This window comes from Pseudopipra pipra, chromosome 30 (genome assembly GCF_036250125.1).
Source record: "Pseudopipra pipra isolate bDixPip1 chromosome 30, bDixPip1.hap1, whole genome shotgun sequence".
In the NCBI taxonomy this organism is placed as follows: domain Eukaryota; kingdom Metazoa; phylum Chordata; class Aves; order Passeriformes; family Pipridae; genus Pseudopipra; species Pseudopipra pipra.
In genome coordinates this window covers 1,188,315-1,208,028 of record NC_087578.1, presented here as the reverse complement: position 1 = coordinate 1,208,028, position 19,714 = coordinate 1,188,315, and the positions used below count along the sequence as shown (strand labels likewise).

Sequence of the window (19,714 nt, the reverse complement as noted above, 5' to 3'; positions counted from 1 at the left end):
TTTGTTTGGGTTTTTTTTTTTTTTTTTCCTTTGGGGGACGTTTTTCCTGGCTATCTAAAGCCTTAAAGGACAACAGAAAAAATCTTAAAAAAATAAAAATAACCATGGACAATGGCATAAGCCAGAAGCCATTCTATAATTTTTTTTTTTTGTAGTTCTTTGTATTTACAAAAAGGCATGCCGATAAAATAAAATGATATATTACAGTATTTATAACGTCTCTTAAAAAGTTCAACCACCCTTTTCTGCTATTTTTTTTTCCTTTTTTTTTTTTCTTTTAATGTTCATTATTTTTTTTTTGTGCTGTTTACAACGTAACCTGTACATATGTATGAAGATTTACGGTTCTTATTTTTTTTTGTTTGTTTCATCATCATCTTTATTGTTATTATTATTATTATTATTATTATACATCCCACCCTTGGAGCAACAGGGGCAAGGCAGGACAGGCGAGGTCCCTGCTGTGGGGCAGAGCTGCTCCCGTGCCCGTGGCCGCCCCGGTGGCACAGATGGCTGCTGGATGGCTTCCTGCTTGGGTTTGGTTTATTTTAAGTGGTTCCTGTCGTTTTTCTGGGTTATGGGATTCTGCAAACTGAGATTCACCCTCCTGGCGAGTTCTGGCGTCTTGGGTTTCTCCCTCTCCCTCCCTCCCCTGCTCTGGGTACCCTTGGTTTGGTTGGGGCCAAACGTCACCTCCCTTCGCTCCCCCTTCCCTGCACCCCCCCGAGCCCCCCCTGGCCCTGCAGAGACCCCCCCCAACCCGAGTGGGGCTGGCCTGAGAACCGGCTGAGCCGTGAGGACGCCCCAAAAACGGAGCTGGGGACGAGGGAACAGAAAAGCTTTGGGAGGTGGCTCGTGATGTCCTTCCCTGCCGCGGCGAGACCAGGCAAGAGGTAGCTCCGGTTCCTCCCCCTCTGTGGGGCTGTGATGGAGGTGTGGGAGATGGGAAGGGAGGTGAAGGCACCCGACAGCTCCTCCTGTGCCCCTGCTGGGCTGTCCCCCCCCCAAAACCCTCCTGGCTCCACCCCACGGCACGGGAAGGGCCGCGCTCCCAACACCGGGAGGATCCCCCAAGGGGGAATCCCATCCCCGTCCCCCACCTCGTGGGATGGCTGTGGGATCACCCCCCCCAAAATTCCCACCAGCAGAGATAACACACTGCTTTTCTTTTTTCTTTTTTTAGCTTTTATCTCTCCCAAAAGAAGTGTCTGCGCCGCAGGACGGAGGCCGGACAGTCAGTAACGCTAAATATTGCAGGATACAACTGACCTTGCTGGCTGGTTGAAGCCCTAGGTTTTGGGTTTTACAGTGACATGGATAACAAGCCATTCCCAGATTTATCCTCTCCCCTTGGGTGAGGTCCAGAGCAGCATTTGGAATTTTATTCTATTTCAGTGTGCAAAAAGAGATGGCTCTATGGAAAAGAAAGACAGAAGTTGTTAAACAGACACACACAATTCATTCATCTGCTTGTTGGGGTTTTGTTGGGGTTCGATAGGTTTTGCTGGGGGGTTTGTCGGTGCTTTGTTGGGTTTTTGTTGCATTGTTGTTGGGTTTTGTTGGGGTCTGATAGGTTTTGTTGGGGTCTGATAGGTTTTGTTGGGTTTCGTTGGGGTTTTGTTGGGGTCTGATAGATTTTGTTGGGTTTCACTGGGGTTCTGTTGGGGTCTGATGGATTTTGTTGGGTTTCACTGGGGTTTTGTTGGGGTCTGATAGATTTTGTTGGGTTTCACTGGGGTTCTGTTGGGGTCTGATAGATTTTGTTGGGTTTCGTTGGGGTTCTGTTGGGGTCTGACAGATTTTGTTGGGTTTCACTGGGGTTTTGTTGGGGTCTGACAGGTTTTTGTGGGGTTTTGTTGTTTTTTTTTTTCTCCTACTGGCAGGCCTGTGGAAGATTCCCCACGAACTGGGACGTTCCGGTGCCGGGCAGGAGCGTCACTAAGGTTTCTCTCCAAATACAGTGTGCGGTAGATACTCAGTGGAGTGCCTCGAATTTATGGCTTAAACACACCCCTGTGGACAGGTGACTGCGTGTCTCGTGGTTCCTCATGCATGGTCCCTGGTCATGCCGTCATGCAAATTCGCTTCTGCGCGTTAACGAGCACTTTTTGTTCTGTTTTGGGGAGGATCAGCCCGAGCTGGCTCCAGGCTGAAGGTACCCGATCACCCCATCTCCCAAACCAAGTAAAGCCCACGTAGAAAGTAGAATGCAGATAATAAATCTCAAATAAACTTATGACAACTGGATGGGCTCAATGGGTGCTTTGTTTCGGTTTTTCCCTTTTTTTTTTTTTTTTTTTTTTTTGTTCTACTTGTTTTAACTTTTTTTTTTTTCCGGTTTTTTTCCCTTTTTTTTTTTTTTTTTTTTTTGCTGCTTAACTAAATGCAAATCCGGTTTTGCATGAACAAACCCGTTAACATCGTGACTTCTGGGTTTTCTTTCGAGAATAATCAACAAAATGGGAAAATAAAATCCATTTTGGGCTGCTTTGGAAAATACATGAATCCCAGCAGCGGGTTTTGTTTCTCTGTGTGTGTGTGTGTGTGTGTGGTTTATTTTGCTTGTTTGTCCTAAGTTGCATTGACTGATGTGGAACATGCAGTATCCACCTGCCCAAACAATAGAAAATCCTTTTTTTTTCCTTTTTTTTTTTGTGTGTTTAAATGTTTGTTTACAGGGTCCTTTAAACAGGTGGTAGGTCACTGCTTTAGATGCAACGCTGTCACACAGTAAGCAGACTATGTTTGGTATAAGATCTTCAGGTAAGTGTCTCCACAGCTGTTCTGTATTGAGATTATTTCAGGAAGTTTGTAAACAATCTTTTTTTTTTTTTTTTCCTCCCGCTTGCAAATATTTTTTTTTTTAATTTGTACAATTCTACTATTTTTTTTTTTATTTATTATTATTATTTTTTTTGTGTGTGTGTGTGTGTGTGTGTCTCAACACTTGGATTCCCTGGTGTCTTTTTGTCTCTTTGCCTTTTCTCGCCTCCCCTCCTCCGCCCGCTGCTGTTTCTCCTTCTCGGGTTTGGTGACGCTGTCGTAGGACGGCAGGGACGCCGTGGACGGGGTTCCTTCCTTTTTCTCCCTGTTGGCTCCCCCGTTTTCCAGTTTGGTGGAGGCAGGCCTTCGGCTGATGAAGCCCCGTCGTGCCAAACGAGCCCTGTAAGCCCTCTGGATCACCACGGCCGACACCTCCTCCTGCTTGCGCCGCAGCGTCGTGGTGATGGGCTCGTAAGACACTTTGGAAGGGTTGGACGCCACGAACCTCTCCTCCATCTGCTGCCTCAGGATGTCCAGCTCCCCGCTGTCCCCCAGGACACGTTTGGTGAAGGCAAACAGGATGTCCAAACAGTGGATCCTGTCCCCACTTACCATAGGCAGGTCCATGGCGATGAGTTCGATGGTGTTGGGTTTGGGGACGCGCAGCGGGTGCTCCAGGGCGTCGGCGAAGTCCGCCAGCTTGCTGTACTCGATGAACTGCGTGGCGTCGGGGTCGAACTTCTCCCAGATCTCGTAGAAGGTCTCGAAGTCGTCCTCGCTGAGCGGGTCCGCGCTCTCCTCCGTCGCCACGCTGAAGTTCTCCAGGATGATGGCGATGTACATGTTGACCACGATCAGGAAGGAGATGATGATGTAGCTCACGAAGAAAAATATCCCCACCGAAGGGTTCCCGCAGTCCCCCTTGAAGCCGCTCCCCGGGTGCTCCTTGTCCAGGTCGCAGTCCGGGGGCCGGTTCAGGATGGGCAGCAGGAGCCCGTCCCAGCCGGCGGACGTGGTGATCTGGAACAAGCAGATCATGCTGTTGCCAAAGGTCTCAAAGTTGAACATGTCGTCGATGCCGGCCTCGTGCTTGACGTAGGCGAAGTTCGACATGCCAAAGATGGAGAAGATGAACATGACCAGGAAGAGCAAGAGGCCGATGTTGAACAAGGCAGGCAGGGACATCATTAAGGCAAAGAGCAGCGTGCGGATTCCTTTGGCTCCTTTGATCAAGCGCAGGATGCGGCCGATACGGGCCAGGCGGATGACTCGGAACAGGGTGGGGGACACGAAGTACTTCTCGATGATTTCAGCCAGGAACATTCCTAGGGAAGAGGAGGGACAAGTGTGACGGTGGGGACGCACAGGATGCAGCTTCCTCTGGGCCCGGTGGGGGACGGGGCACAGGGAGGGGGGCTGGGAGCAGGAGGCCTCACCTTCGGGCAGGTGAGTCCTCACGAGGGGACATGGAAGGGCAAACACGGATCTCTGCTCTGGTGACCAGTGACAGGACCCGAGGGAACAGCTGGAGCTGTGCCAGGGGAGGTTTGGGTTGGATACTGGGAAAAGGTTCTTCCCCCAGAGGGTGGTTGGCACTGACCAGGCTCCCCAGGGCAGTGGGCACGGCCCCAAGGCTGCCAGAGGGTTTGGACAATGCTCTGAGTCCCAGGGTGGGATTGTTGGGGGGGTCCTTTGCAGGGCCAGGATTGGACTGGATGATCCCTTCCAACTCAGGAGATTCCATGATTCGAAGTCTTAGCTGGGTGCTCTGGCTCCCTGAACAGCTCTCCTACCCAGAGAGGGGTCCAGCTGCAGGGGGGTTCATCCCACCGGGAGCAGGATGGATGAATTCCCTCCTGGAGATGTTTGCTCTAGGTGCCCCACCCTGCTCCAGGAGCCAGGCTATGGACTCTGCTTTGAAGGTGCTAAAAATGTGTAAGATAAACCTGATTTCAAGCAGCAGAAAACCTGGAGCTGGGTTTTAGGCTGCGGGACAGTCTGAAGGCTGTGGTTTGTCAGTGGGCCTGTGTGCTGCCAAGCTTTACCCTGATTTATTTGTGAGGCTGTGCATATTTTGCAGATTAGGTGCTAAAAAACCCCAAATCCTGTTGGAGGAAACACTGATTCAACATTCAACCAAAGTCCAAACACCACATGCTGTGGCAGGAAGCCCCTGCAGGGACATTTTCAGTGGTTACTGAGCATTAAAACGTTCCTATGGGGGGAGTGAAACTCCTGTTTATAAAAACAAGGAGAGCAATTGTCAAGTGGTTTACTCCACACAAGGACAGCAATTGTCAAGTGGTTTACTCCACATGACTGCAAAGGAATTCCAGAGCAGGGGGAGGAGGCATCAGCCGGGACTTCAGGCTGCCAAAACCCGCCGCGGTCCCTTAAAAGAGAACCTCGGAAACCCTGAAAGCCCCACACCCTCCCTCCAGGGAGCAGAATGTGCTCTGCCCTGGCCCCCCCAGAGCCCTGAGGGGTGTCACACTCACCCACGATGGACAGAATCACAACCACGAAGTCAAAGATGTTCCAGCCGATGGTGAAGTAGTAGTGGCGCAGGGCGAACATCTTCAGCACGCACTCGCACGTGAAGAAGATGACGAACACGAAGTTGATCCAGTACAGGATGTCCTCCATCTGCTTGCTCTGCGTGTCCGTCTCCACCATCATGGTCACCATGTTGAGGCAGATGAGCATCATGATGACGATGTCGAAGGCTTGCTGGGTGACGAAGTCGAACACGGCCCCCTGGACGCGGTTCTGCGCCGCGGGAGAGACGAGGGACAGGGTTGGGACACGGGTCGTGGGGGGGGAAACTCACCCCATTCCACCCCCTGGCCACGGGCAGGGACACCTTCCACTAGCCCAGGTTGCCCCAATGTGGCCTGGAACACTCCCAGGGATGGGGCAGCCACAGCTCCTCTGGGCAACTCGTGCCAGGGGTTCCTCCCAGGGAGGAATTTCTTCCTGATCTATCATTAGGCAACAAATGATTTCACTCTTGGTGGGAAGAGGGATGAGGACTTTGTTTTGTCAGGAAGCTTTCAAGGCAAACCCTGCCCACAGTCCAGTCTGTTTAGGGGAAAGGCAGGAAAATGCTGCTGTTTATACCCCAACATGCTGCTACAGCCCTACTAACAGCAGATCTTCCTCTTTGCTGAGCCCAAGGGGAGGGTGAAGCACTTCCAGTCATGACCAGGGAAAGCAGCCAGGTCCACCTTGCCCTGGTGACTGACTGCTGGGTACCTGGAGAAGAATCCAACCCCTTTTGTGTCCTGGCATCAGTGTAGTCCCAGCAGCAGGTGCCTTAAACATGCAGGATGTGAGGGACTCACCCCAAAAGCCTTTTTGGCTCTCTGAGGGGTGCAAAGCCTTTCAGAAAGCAGGGAAAGGTGCATCAGTGCAGCCCCCAGGGCTGGATAATTGCCCAGGCCCTACTCCCCATCTCTGGCCTCTCACCAGACAGGGTTTGGGGATTATTTTGCTGATTCAAGTGATGAGAAGTGATTAACACCAACCCCAGCACGGGCTGTTTAACCTTTCCCAGCTGATACCTGAGTTACAACGACAAGAACTGGGTGAGGTGGAGCCCAGCATGAGTCAGAACAAAGGATGCTTTTGGAGGCAAAGCCCCTTTGAAATCTGCTCTGCAGGTTCCCCCCCTCAGTTCCCTCCAACGTACTCACCAGAGGTCGGGGAATGGGTTTCTGAGGCTTCTTTGAGCCCAGTTTTTTCATGGCATTGTAGTACTTCTTTTGTTCTTCTGTCATGAAAATGTCTTGACCTCCAAAGTAAAGGGGCAAAAGGAAAACTGGTTACAATCAGCTCGTGCAGCAGAAGGGGTAAAGCCCAGCTCAGGCAGGAGGAGGTTGGTGGGCAGCTGTTTCAGACAGAAATAACTCACACTCATGCCCAAGGTGGACTGATCTTCCCTTAAAAAGGAGTATTTTTCCTAGGAATGACCTGTTTTATTGCACTGCCTCCTTCCCATCCCCTCTCTCCCCTCTGTGCTAAACAGGTGTGGGGGCATTTACAGGATGCAAATCCTCAGCTTGACTTGGAAGAAAAGCAGCAGATGAGAGACAGGCAGGAAGGCATTTTGCTCCCAAGCCTATATTTTAGTCAAGGCACAAAACCACCCCAAAATGCATGAAAATGTAGTCTAGGGAAAATGTCTAATGTGGCTGGAGCTTAAATCAAGCCTTGGGCTGCCTCTTGCACCCCTGAGCCTGCTCAGCCAGTCCCACAGGGCTGGGCAGGGACTGAGGCACAGAGAGCTCTAAGGAAGGAGGTTTGTGCCCCAAACTGACTTTATTTTGGAGAAAAACCCACCAGCCTGAAGGCCCAGCACTCCTCCAACAAGCAGAGACCACAAGAGATCACAGCAGCAAACACAGAGCACTTATCTTTTTCTTCTGTTGGTTGAAGTTGTCGATGATGACACCAATGAACAAGTTCAGGGTGAAAAAGGAGCCGAAGATGATGAAGATCACAAAATAGATGTACATGTAAATGTTGTCCTCGTACTTGGGTTGCTCTTCTTGCTGAAGGGGAGGTGAGAAGAGGAACAAATGACATTTCAAAGACATCATACAAATACAGGCAAAATGAGACTGGTTGTATTTTCCAAGCTCTTTCTTTTGAAGATGTGACACCAAAAAGATCAGAGGAGAGAAGAACATTTTTACACTGCCCTGACACAGCCATACTTGTTTCCAACCTGCATTTAGTGCAGGACAAGAAAACCCATTTAAAAATATTTTCATACAAAATCGAGAGAAGAGGAGGGGGGGGAAAAAAGAAAACAAAAAGGAAGTCATGGTATTTGCATGATTCCAGCAGGCAAGAACCAGAAAAGTGCCTGAGGAACGACTCCAGCCCAGACACAATTCCAAACCTGGATTCACACCAATGCTCCCATGCAGACACAGGTTCGTGGGGGATCTTCTGGCTAATTCCTCCCCACAATTTGCTCTGATGATTAAATCTATAATTGTATTATTTCCTTCACTGTATTTCTACTCCAGGAGGAGCAGAACAAAAAAAGCAACTGGCAGAACCTGCCCTTCTTTGGGATTTCCTCGAGCATCTTTTAACTCATCAGAGCAACAGAGCCAACGAAACAATCCCAGCATTAAAAACATGCTACAAGCACAGCTCTGCAATTCTCACTCCTGATTTTTACCACAGCAGAAGAGCAGAGTGAAATGTGGGGAGGGGAGATGGGGGTCTTACCTTTCTGGAATCTACTGCTGCATACATGATGTCCATCCAGCCCTTGAACGTAGCCTGGCAAAGAAAACACATGTTCTCTGAGACAGAATTCACCCAAAACACAAGAACAAGCCTGACCTGAGCCAGCTCAAGGACTCCCTGGCCCTCTTGATGGCCCTGTGTAGTGAAGTTTAACATTCCTTCTCTTTTGATTTAAGTGAAATCAGCCAAGCTTGAGAAGCTGGCCCATGGGAACCTCATGAGGTCCAACAAGGCCAAGTGCAAGGGGACAGACCTGGGGCCCCTTTTGCTGTGAGGGGAGACCCACACACTGGGAAAGGGAGGAAAGACAAAATAGCCATTTTACTGCAGCCCCAAACCCAAGGGGGGGCTGAGGGGACTCTGTATTTCACAGAGAGAGGGAAGCATTTAGAAACCCATCAGCAGCAGTTTGTAGTCCCCAGTTAAAAGAAGAGTGAAAGGCCAAACTCACGACTTGCAGGAGAGCCAGATATCCTGCCCCAACGTTGTCAAAGTTAATTTTCACATTCTTCCACCGGATCTCCGTGGAGTTGGGTGGCATCAGAGCCTCGCAGTCTGTCTTGTTGTTAACAACATCTATCTCAAAGCGGTGCTCAGCTGTTTCATTAAAGCAGTAATGATATTTCCCGGCAAACAGGTTAACCCCCATAATGCTGAAAATCAGCCAGAAGATAAGGCAGACCAACAAGACATTCATAATGGAAGGGATAGCGCCAACCAAGGCGTTGACAACCACCTGTGTTGGAAGGGGTGGGAAAAAGTTTCAGTATAAAACACGAGGCAGGAGACAGCGAGCATCAGTACAGCTGTTTTCGGGGGGGGAACAGGGGTCGGGCCACTGACGCACCGGCACAGGAGCCGGCAGTGAACTTATTCCAAGCCGTGACAAATTCCGCTCCAAAGCCACCTGGGGAAGCTCTGTTTTCAGGCTAAAACAGGCCAGGCTGTTGGATGGACAGAGTTCAACTTTGGATCGGTCGTTCTTCGGTTAAACAACGATTATTTAATGTTATTTTAGGGAGGAAGGGGGGGGTGTGCTCAGACTCTCTTTGTCGGAACAAACAGGCAATTCCTAGCTGGAATTTTCTCAGAGCCAAGTGTGAGGACACTTTTGCTCGTGGATTCCACGGGTTTTTTTATCAGCCAGTGGCCCCTCCGGCCATTCCCCACGTTCAAACAAGGCTGTTTTCACTCCGGAGCCTGATCCTGCTCCCACCCAGGGCCAGGGGGGACAGGACCAAGCCCGGCATCGCTCTGGTCACACTGAGTAACACCAAGATCATACTGTGACTAAAAGCAAGGCCAGTCATGTTGCCCCAGGCAGACAGCTGAGCATGCAGCTGGGCAGGCTCGAGGAGACAGAAAAGCCATGTTCCTTCCTCCAAACAGCAGCAAAAACAGGGTGGGAACGAGGATGGGTTCTGTCAGAGCTTGGCTCTCCCACCATCACCTAATTTTAGCCTCTCCCAGTTTGGGAGCACCGTGTCCCTGAGCATCCCTGGCCACACCACATGACCAAATGTAAGCTCTGAGGCTTTTAATAGAGGTAGGTCAGCAGGATATTAAATCTTTTATTATGATCTCCTAATTTAGATTCCTTTAATAGACGAAGAGAATCTAAACTGTTGTTACCCCTTCGCCTGAGTTTCGAGAGATGGCTCAGCTGCACGGGGGTTTGGGGGTTCTCAGGTGGCAGCACCTGAACCACAGCTGGTCCTGGTCCCCTCTCTGCTCCTACAACATCCCTTTGCTGGATGCCACCACCCCACCCAGTAAGTGCTGCAGCAAACCCCTGTCCCCCTCACAGCAGCTCATGGAGAGGCTGGACAGGGCTTGGAGCAACCTGGACTAGTGGAAGGTGTCCCTGCCCATGGCAGGGGGTTGGGAGTGGATGATCTTTAAGGTCCTTTCCAACCCAGGCCATTCTGGAAGAAAATTGAAGCCCGTGGTGATCTAGAGAGTCTCCCATTCCAACTGTTAAATCGTGTCACGGATTCATCACTGCACCCAAGGAGGGCTGGAGGCACAACCTTTGCTCTCATCCTCCCTTCATCCCAACAGGATGTTCAGCTGCTGGACACCAACACCAGGGGGGGCTTTTTGGGTCAGATCCTCCCATCTGTACACTGGTTTATTCCACTTCTCACCGGAAGCGAGAAAAGGGTGAAATCCCCCTGAAATATGGGCACTGAGGGTTGTTTAAACTGACAGAGCTTTCCAAGAGATGGGAGAGGAGGAGGAACATGGCTTTTGTGTGCAGACTGACAAGAACACATGCACATCCCACAGCACCACTGTCAAACTCCCTGACTGAGCCCAGAGCAGAGCAAGCCCCTGGAAAAGCAGATTGTCATGGAGGAGAGAAAAGCAAAGAACTCCAGTTTGGGTCTCCTTTACAAAGGCATTTCAGACCTTCTGATGTGTCCTCTGGCTCAGAGGAACTGGTCTGGTTGGGTGGGGCAGGGACACTTGTCTTCAGGTCAAAACAAAGGAGAAATAATTGGGTTTGGGCACCTGACAGGGCTAAGCTGTAACTACCAATTCTGCTGCGGTGAAAACCCCCCACTTTCAGGACGAGCATTTCCTGATTGTGCAGCAGAAATCTTCTCTCCAGCACGGCTTAAAAATGGCTTTAATGCCCCCAGGTCTAGTGCTGGGCCTGTTCTTTGTGATCAAACTCTTGGGTGGGACCTGAACCCAGCTCTGCCTTTGTGTCCAGGGGAAGTTTTCACCCTTTGTGCCGTTATCATACAATCAAATTTAGGATTAAGCCAATGACACAAAGAAATAACAGCAGGGTAAGGCCTTAGGGAAGAAACACTCCTCTTTGGGTTTGGATCTCGTGTATTTCTATCACTTCCTAGGGAATTTGAGGATCCCTGCTCAGCTCAGTGCCCCCCTCACACTGGATTTTGGGCTCAGTTACACTACAGCAAATCCAAAGAGCAGAAGGGTCCAGGTAGGATTGCTCCAGAAGGATCCCCGTGGAATTGCTCCAATCAGACCCTGAAGTAAAACAGCGACTGCTCTTCCCTTCCCTTTTCATTTAAAATGCATAATTTTATCTCCTGTAATATCTCTGATTATGAGCTAACTGGGATTTAGCACAAAACCCACATTGCTGTTCTAAGATCACCTGGGAAACCCATTAATACAGAACACCCTTTACTTCATTTTCCTACTATGCAATATTTTTTTTTTTTTTGCGTGTTCATAGGAGACTATTTCAATCCCAATTGGGGAAAAGAATAAAAAAGGCACCAAAATACAGAATATTAGTGGCAAAGCAGCGAGACACTGCAATAATTGATATCCCCCAGGGAGTGGTTCCAATTTGAGGAAAGCTTGATAAGTTCAATGCTTTGCTTGTGCTTCATTCTGGTTCCACAGCGACAGGACAGGGACCAAAAAGCATGGAAAAAGGGAGGGGGTGGAAAGGAAAAGCTCCACTACCAGACAAGGCTGCCAGTCGCCACCAGACTGGACCGAGAACAACAAGGTGCAACAAGAGGAATGAAACCAAAGTTTTCAACCAGCTGAGCTCCCCCCAGTCCCTTCCTGCAGTGACCCCCGAGAGGCAGCAGCCTTTTCCCCCTGGCAGCCAAATTGCTTTTTTGTCAAACCCCCCTCGAGCCCAGAGTCTTTCCATCCAATTCCACCGACAGCCAACGCTCGGAGGGGCTGGAGACCCCGAGGTGGTTCCAGTTCTGCTTCTTTGCACCTGGTGATTCTCCCTAGACCGGAAAAGTTCCAGCTGAGAAGCCCCTCGGATGCTCGAGGTCAAAGCCAGGCCAAATGAGAACAGCCAAGTGTCGACATCGGCTACGAATGGCAGGTGGGTTGGGCCGGTAATTAATGTAATGAGGCAGCTTTTATGCATCTCCCTTGGTTAGAGGGGAGGGTGCAGCGGTGGGTGGGGTGAGGGGACATCCACGTAGAGGTGATCAGAGTCAGCAGCTGCATCATGATTCTGTTTGGAATTTTTTATCCCACCGGTTTTGATCGGTTCTAGCATGCTTTTTAAAAAGAAACCGCTCCACGGGCATGCAGAAGGATCAGCTGCTAATGGAATCTTACCCTCATCCCCTCAAATCGGGACAACGCTCTTAAAGGCCTCAAGGCTCTTAGTGTCCTAAGGGACTTTATGGCACCTAGTTCCGAGTAGCCCAGGGCATTAGCTATAAGGCTGACTAAAGAGACCTACACAGAAAATAGAAACAAAACAGAGAAAAAAAAAACAAACAGAAAAAAACAAAAAAAAAAAAAACAAACAGAAGGAGAAAAAAAAAAAAAGAAAGAAAAAAGAAAGAGAAAAAAAAAAAAGAAAAAAAAAAAAAAGAAAGGAAAAAAAAAAAGGTTCCAGACTGTTAGATTGGATCCCCTAACCCTGATTGCCCAGCCCAGGAGCCACCTGGGCCGCCCCAAATACCGAAGCCATGACACCAGCTGCCTACTTCACTTGACTGAACCGACCTGGAAGGAAATAATGAGGCTGAGAAAAGAACAGAGGGGAGAGATCAGTGAGAGAGAGGCAGAGACACACACGGAGAGGGGGCTGTTTGGAAGGAAGAGCCCAAACGAGGACAAAAGCCTTACCCTCGCCCTGCACCGGCGGCGGGATCCCGGCGGCGCCCATGAAATTTAAGCCAGACAAATGTTAAAGGTACCTATGGGAAAGAATACAGATAAATACACTCACTGCACACCCGGGCCCAGCTCTCACAGGTGAGGCCTCTCCCACCTCAGCCAGGATGAACAAACAGCTCCGGGGAACCCGAGCACTGACCCCGCCGGGGCCGCTCCGGCTCCCGCTGCGGCTCCTCCTGCCTGAAATCCCAGGGATGGGGGTGTCCTTCCTGCCTGTCCACACTCCAGCTGTGCTTTCTGCCTGCCCCCAGTCCCAGTGACCCTTGGGAGTGTCCCAGTGACCCTTGGGAGCATCCCAGTGACCCTTGGGACTGTCCCCAAGGCGGGACGAGGGCGGACGTGCCCGTTTTCCACGCGGGCGGCTGCTCGGACTCACACACTGAACCACCACACAGCTCTCAGATCCACTTCCCAACGCTCTTCCAACAGCAAAGACAACCTGGTTATCAGCCTGGAGTCACATTTAGGCTCTGCAGGTGGGAATTATCAAAATATCCTTAAACCCACCAAGTCCCAGACGTGACTTGGCCACGTGTAAACAGCTCCAGACACCTTCCACTATTCCCATTTTTGCTGCTGCCACACAGACACAGATAAGAGACAGATATTCCAACCTTTTTTAAGGAATAAAAAGACACCAATATAGAGCAACAAATAACGGAAAAACACGAGAACTCCTCCTGGAACAGGTGGGGGTTGAGCTGCGTTTTCAGAACAGGACAATTCCCATGTACTGTTCTTTTTTTAAAAGGGATTTCAGGATAATAATGTGAAATCAATCATAAGGATGATTCTTACTCCACACATATTCCAGGGAAATTTCAGAACCAGATTTCTAATGCACAAACACATGGGAAAACTGAGATTTCACCTTATTTGGTGCACATGCTTTTTCCACCTTCATATGAAAAGTGTCCCTGCTCTGGAAAGGGCTTGGAATTAGGTGATGTTTAAGGTCCCTTCCAACCCAAACCATTCCACAATTCTGTGATATGTGCCCCAAAAAATAAGTGGCTACAATAGGTGGCCACACAGCTCTCTGGTCTTTCCATCTGACCTTAAATTCCACTGATTAAACCCAGGCCCAGGAGCGTCCCAAAGGTTCCAGCAGAGATCCCAGGGGTGTCCCAAAAATTCTAACAAAGCCTTTTGAAGGACAATCAGCCCTCTCAGAATGAGACTGAGCCCTTGGTACGTTAAAATCGTGGACCCAAATATCAAAATCCAATGGATTTGGAGGTGTGGCCTATTTACCCTGTAAATACAACACTGGAATGCCCCACCCTGGAAGTGTTCAAGGCTGGATGGAGCTCTGAGCATCCTGGCCTAGTGGGAGGTGTTCCTGCCCGTGGCAGGGGGTGGAATGGGATGAGCTTTAAGGTCCCTTCCAAGCCAAACCATTCCATGATTCCATGATTCCATGAACACAGGGCACAGACTTCACTGACTCCCCATTTTTAAAGCTTCTTCCCCTCGGGATAACACCTCACTCCCGAGCAGGACACTAAAACCATGAGAGAAAAAGGCTGTTTGAGCTTTCAGGGGTCTCCCAGGGCCATTCCCTGGGGACATTCCGAGGGAAGACACAGCAGGCACGAGGTCGGACAGAGGGAATCCCAGAGTGACTGAAAAGCAGAATCCTTCATTATTACCCAGAAAAAGTCTTCACAAACACACCCAGGAAGCTTTGGGGCTGAGGAGGAGGAGGAGGAGGGGATTGGACAATGCTACCAACCTGCAAAATAACAGCCAAGAGCTTTGTTAGGGTGCAAAGGCTCATTCCCTGCTGTCCTGACTCACTCCGACCCCATCCACGCCACATCCCAAAATTTTTGGGGGAAAAACCCCATGATTTAACAGCCCCAGGACACGAGGCATCGCCAAGATTTCACCAAGGGACATTTTGGCATCTCAAAAGTCCCACTTCAGACTCTTTGTAGAGGCAAATGTGGAGCTCTCCTGCCTGAGACACCACGGGGCAGAAGGAATTCCTCCTAAAGCCCCGGGAATTCCGGATCCTTCTTCCCTCCCCCTGCACGTGTTACCTGCCTGGGAAGTTCCTGATCTTTGCTCCACCAGACACTTGGGAAGGAAATTAAACTTGGACCACATCTGCCCATCAAACTGCACTTCATTCCCAACAGCTGGAATTAGACTTGCACCTCACCTCCAGGCAGTGAGAGAGATCCAGGGTTATTGTCAGAAAATAAGATTTACAATGTGCAGATGTGCCCAAGGAAAGGTGTCAAAGGGGATCAAGAGGGGACTTTTTAGAAAAAACAGCAATTTAAAATTTCAGTTTTTCCACAGGAAACGTGGAGTTTGAGTCACTTCTGCCCCTGAATTCCAAGCATAGCTCCTCCACCTACTCAGGAATATTTCCAGAGCGATAACGGTGCTGAGCAGCAACTGAATCATATGCAGAATGTTCCAAGGGAGAAGCTTGGAAAAAGTGTGAATTCTTTTTTAAAGCACTGGCTCTTGGGGTTTTCACTGTGGCCACTGATTCCCAGCTGGATGTGCTGAAATGCTCTAAAAGAATCCAAGCACTTGGGATTCCAAAGTTCCTGGTTTTGCAATTCTTTGGAGCTCCAGTCCTACTGAATTTCACAATTTCCTGCCACTCTGGACAGCATAAATTCCGTTTATTTTGAATTCCCTTGCTGTGCTTCAGAGCCAAACCTATTGCTAAAACTTCTCTCTGTTGTCTTTCTTCTTCTAATCCTCAAAGTTACTCTCCCTGTTTCAATTCTCCCCTTTATCCTCCCTCCCAGGGTGTCCTGCAGGGGATTCCAGGGCTGATCTATCCCGATCAAACCGTGTCCCTCACTCCTGCTCTGACCTCTTCTCTGTCCTCCTGGTTTCAGGTGGTCCTGCCTTCTCTTCCCTGGGCTAAATTAGATATTCTGAACCGAAGAAGGATGATGTTGAACTTCATTTTGCATGGAAAAAGCTTTCAAAGTATTGAGATCCTCCCAAAAACACGCTCCCAGTTCGGAACAGACCTCGGGGACTGGAGAGATTTTGCCTCATCACCCCCTTGTTGTTCATAACACAAGAAAATGATGACAGGGAATGTCATTCCTTGGAACATCACATCTGGTGACACCTTCCAGCAGCTCCACACGTGGGTAGGTCTCCTAGAAATCCCATTTCCAGCTGAGCAGAAGAGCCAAGGGCTGGAAAACCTCGGCCTCCGCAGGGCAGAAATCCCCCAGTTGCACTGGAAACCCCCCAAAGGGCTCAAGGGTTTGACCCTTGGTTTGCAAAACTCACAGACATCTGGCACCGAATCCTCATTAAATCTGGGATTCAGTTGGGATGGAAACATTCCCCACCACGGTTTTTTTCCAAGCAGGAATAAGGAGGAGAGGATACATACAGCCACAATGAGGAAATCCAGCCAGCACCAGGCATTGGTGAAGAACTTCACAAAGCCATAGGCACACCACTTGAGCAGCATCTCCAGGATGAAGATGTAGGTGAAGACCTTGTCTGCATATTCCAGGATGGTCCTGATGGTTTTCCTCTGCTCTATGTAAATGTCCTCAAAAGCCTGGGGAACAACCAGGAGCTCGTGTCATTCCATGGGATTTATTCCACAGTCCCATGTTCTTATCCAGAAGCTTATTCAAATGGTACTGAGTTAAATATATATTATATATATAAAATATATAAGTCATACATAATAAAATGAATTATGTTTCTTACATGGTGAATTTTATCTGCTCGAGTAGTTGAAATGCTGCAAACACTAAACCAAAAATAAAAAAAAAAACCACAACCCCCCCCAAAAAAAAGGAAATTCCTGGTCACAGGTTGCACTCAATGATCCTGGAGGGCTTTTCCCACCACAGTGATTGCAGGATTTTGTGATTCTGTGAAATTGGACTTAGACACAGGCTGACCTCGCCCCAAATCCTCCTGATGAGCAGGACCCAGATTTGCAGGTTTAAGGCTTTGTTCTTAGTTTAAACTTAACTGAAATCTTCAATAAAGGCTTTTGTAGAGTACTCTAAAGGAGCTGTGCTGTTCTCCAGGTAAGAACCCTCCCAAGTTTGCTTTTCCCCCACATTTCCTACACAAGTTGGACACCTTGAGGTCCACACCCTGTACTCACCAGAGCTCCACTGCTCAGGAGGATCATGAAGATGATGAAAGTCTCAAACCAATTGTGCTCCACGATCAGGAAACAGGTTTTCCTCAAGGTCCACCATGACTTGCCCAGCCCTTCCTCGATGTTGACCTGGCAGCACTTGCAGCGCTGCATGCACCCTGCCAGGGGGACAGGGCACAGGGGGCTCAGGGAACGCAGCATTCCAGGCAGGAACGGGACATTCTCGCCCTCAAGGAGCAGTTTGGGATGCCACCAACACCAAACACGGCGGGTTTCAGTTTGAATCCTGCGTTCTTGAGGATTTTGGGGATTGTTCTGCCACCCTTGTGCCCCCGGGCACCCGAATTAACACCAATTTGGGAACAGAGCAGCTCGTTCTGCTCGGTGAGGTCCAGGCACTTGAGGGGACGAATGGAAAACTTGCTGATAAAATAACCTTGAACCATTTAAAGCATCTTTGCCATGGGAATACCTGTAATGGATCAGCTGCTGCAAGACATTGAGGCCAGAGACAGGAGGGGAAAAGTACTCTGCTTCTGAGCACTCAAGGCACCAGCTGTACAAAACCCATCTTGTTCTACTGCAGGTCATGTAGGATTCTTTAGAAACTCCTCCCTGGGAGGGTGGGGAGGCCCTGGCACAGGTTGCCCAGAGAAGCTGTGGCTGCCCCAGCCCTGGAAGTGTCCAAGGACAGAGCTTGGAGCAACCTGGGCTAGTGGAAGGTGTCCCTGCCCATGGCAGGGGGTGGAGTGGGATGATCTTTAAGGTCCCTTCCAACCCAAACCAGTCTGTGGTTCTATGATCTGCATCCTGGCAATGGCAACCACCACCTCCAAGGCCTTCACTCTGCAAATTCCTCAGAATTAGTTCACCAGCATCCAGGGAGGGTCTCAAAATAAGCTGAGAGCCAGCCCTGAGCCAGGCTGGCCTAACCCTGAGGTGAGCTTACAGCAGAGCAGTCCCCAGGACAGCTCAGAGACCTTTTCCTTCCCCCAGAGCTCACCTTCTGTGAAACAGGCCTCCGGGTCCAGGTACTCCTCCGGTGCCTCCACGGGGACTTCTTCCACCTCAGGCTTTATGTCAATGGTGCTGCCCTCAGAGGAGCTGGTGTCATCGAGTTTCTGAACACAGAACAAACCCCCACCCAATCAACAATCAGTTCCCAGCAAATAATGGACCTTCACCACGGTCCAGCCACAGTTTGTTCACCACATTTACTGGAGTGAAAGTTGTTTCCTCGAGGTCCTGACCCACCTTACACCTCATGTCAACAGGACAGACAGGATTAAGCACTGATATGATGAAAGGTGTCCCTGTCCATGGCAGGGGGGTTGGAACTAGATGATCTTTAAGGTCCTGCCCCACCCAGGCCATTCTGTGATTCTATTCTAGATATTTTATGAGTATTTGTGGCTTTCCACAGAGCCACAAGGAACTTCTGTCCTGAGCACAAAGACAACAACACAAGCAGAGATTTTGTGCTGGAACCACCCAGTTCTCCCTCCCAGTGGGTCAAAAATTAACCCGAGTGAACCCCCAGCCCTTTTCCCCCCCCTCACCCCCCACCTCTTTGCTGCCGTCGGGGTCCGTGTCGCTGCTGAAATCCTCCGTGTTGAGGTTCTCGAAGTCGGACTCGCCCACGGCGATGGGGACGCGCACGGTGAGGTTGGGGTTGTTGATGAAGGACATGTGGTCCTCGTCGATGATGTACTTCTCCACGCTGCTGCCGATGCCGCTCGTGGTGCCGTTGCCGTTCTTCTGGAAGTCGATGTCCCTGTTGATGTCGGCCCCGGTGTGGTTGGCGATGCAGTTCACCTTCTTGTCGTACAGCTCGTCCAGGGGCTTCACCTCGTCGGCCTCCCTCTGCTTGAAGTGGGTGTGCATGAACTCCCGCACCTTGGCCTTGGTCCAGGCGATGCCCTTCTTGATGCGGATCACCGAGATCTGCAGGTTGTTCATCTCCCCGTCGTCGTCCGTGGCTGCCAAGTTGTCTGCGCTGAAGGAGCTCAGCAACAAGGCCAAGAACAGGTTCAGCACCTGGAAGGGAAGAGGTGATGCTGGGCTGACACGTGGGGGTGCGTTCCCAAAGGACCCAAGTCCTGCTTTGTCTCCAAACACCACCGAGGACGAGCTCTGGTGTCCCACAGACCTGCTGAGGTGCCCAGGGCTCAAGGGACGAGCCCCTGACCCTGCAAGACGTCCCCTGAACGGGGACCCCGGTGCAGCACAGGGCTCTGAGGGGTCCTGGGGGTCTGCTGCAGGTGCAGGAGTCCCTGGCATGGAGCCCCTTGCAGGCTCCAGCCTGCAGATGTCAGAGAGGGACTGAAGCAGCAGCCACCACCCAAGGGATTTAAATTCAGCCTTACTGGTTTAGACCCATCCCTGGCTCAAAAAGAAATGGGCCAAATCTTGGCATTCTGAGTGATCCCTCCCAGCTCTGTTTCCTTGCCCACATCCAGTGACAATCCCCAACACTCATTTTGCCAAAACCCCTTGGCAAGATGGGCCCTCCCAGAGAGAGCTCCCACCGCCACTGGGAAGGCTTGGGACCGTTCATGTGACTTCATTCTCGCTCACAATTTTCCTCCACAGACTTTTCCTCACAAAATTTAAGGCCAGAAGGAACCATCATGATCTAGTCCAGCCTCCCACACAACTGTGCAGCTTCACAGCCCATTCCTGCACACGACGGCGCCTCATGACTGAGCCAGTGGGCAGGTTTTTAGAAGACACTTCCAACCTCGTTTTAGCACTTCAGGGCCTTCCCCTGAGCACCAAATTATTTCATTTCCCGGCTGTTTAAACACCAGGTCCTGCTTCTTTTAAGCTTCTTTTACTCCTCGGGCCAGGTGTGGGTCTGTCCCCTTGGGCTGAGGGTTTGTTCCTCAAAATGCTCGGAGGTTTGATTTGTGGGCAACTGTT

General features: G+C 50.2%; 1 protein-coding gene across 2 annotated transcripts in view; it reads right to left on the bottom strand.

Annotated features, from left to right (window-relative positions):
• Nucleotides 1–1,694: 1,694 nt before the first annotated feature.
• SCN8A (sodium voltage-gated channel alpha subunit 8) overlaps nt 1,695–19,714 on the bottom strand; it is a 53,605-nt gene continuing 35,585 nt past the window's right edge. For both annotated transcript variants that reach the window (XM_064638925.1, XM_064638926.1), the window contains exons 17-27: nt 18,359–18,829; nt 17,796–17,913; nt 16,796–16,950; nt 16,058–16,231; nt 12,106–12,228; nt 8,480–8,764; nt 8,008–8,061; nt 7,179–7,316; nt 6,459–6,563; nt 5,262–5,532; nt 1,695–4,088 (exon numbers count right to left, since the gene is read on the bottom strand). In XM_064638925.1, coding sequence (XP_064494995.1) covers nt 2,941–4,088; nt 5,262–5,532; nt 6,459–6,563; nt 7,179–7,316; nt 8,008–8,061; nt 8,480–8,764; nt 12,106–12,228; nt 16,058–16,231; nt 16,796–16,950; nt 17,796–17,913; nt 18,359–18,829 — 3,042 coding nt within the window. In that variant the 3' untranslated portion in view covers nt 1,695–2,940. The remainder of the gene's footprint in view (nt 4,089–5,261; nt 5,533–6,458; nt 6,564–7,178; nt 7,317–8,007; nt 8,062–8,479; nt 8,765–12,105; nt 12,229–16,057; nt 16,232–16,795; nt 16,951–17,795; nt 17,914–18,358; nt 18,830–19,714) is intronic.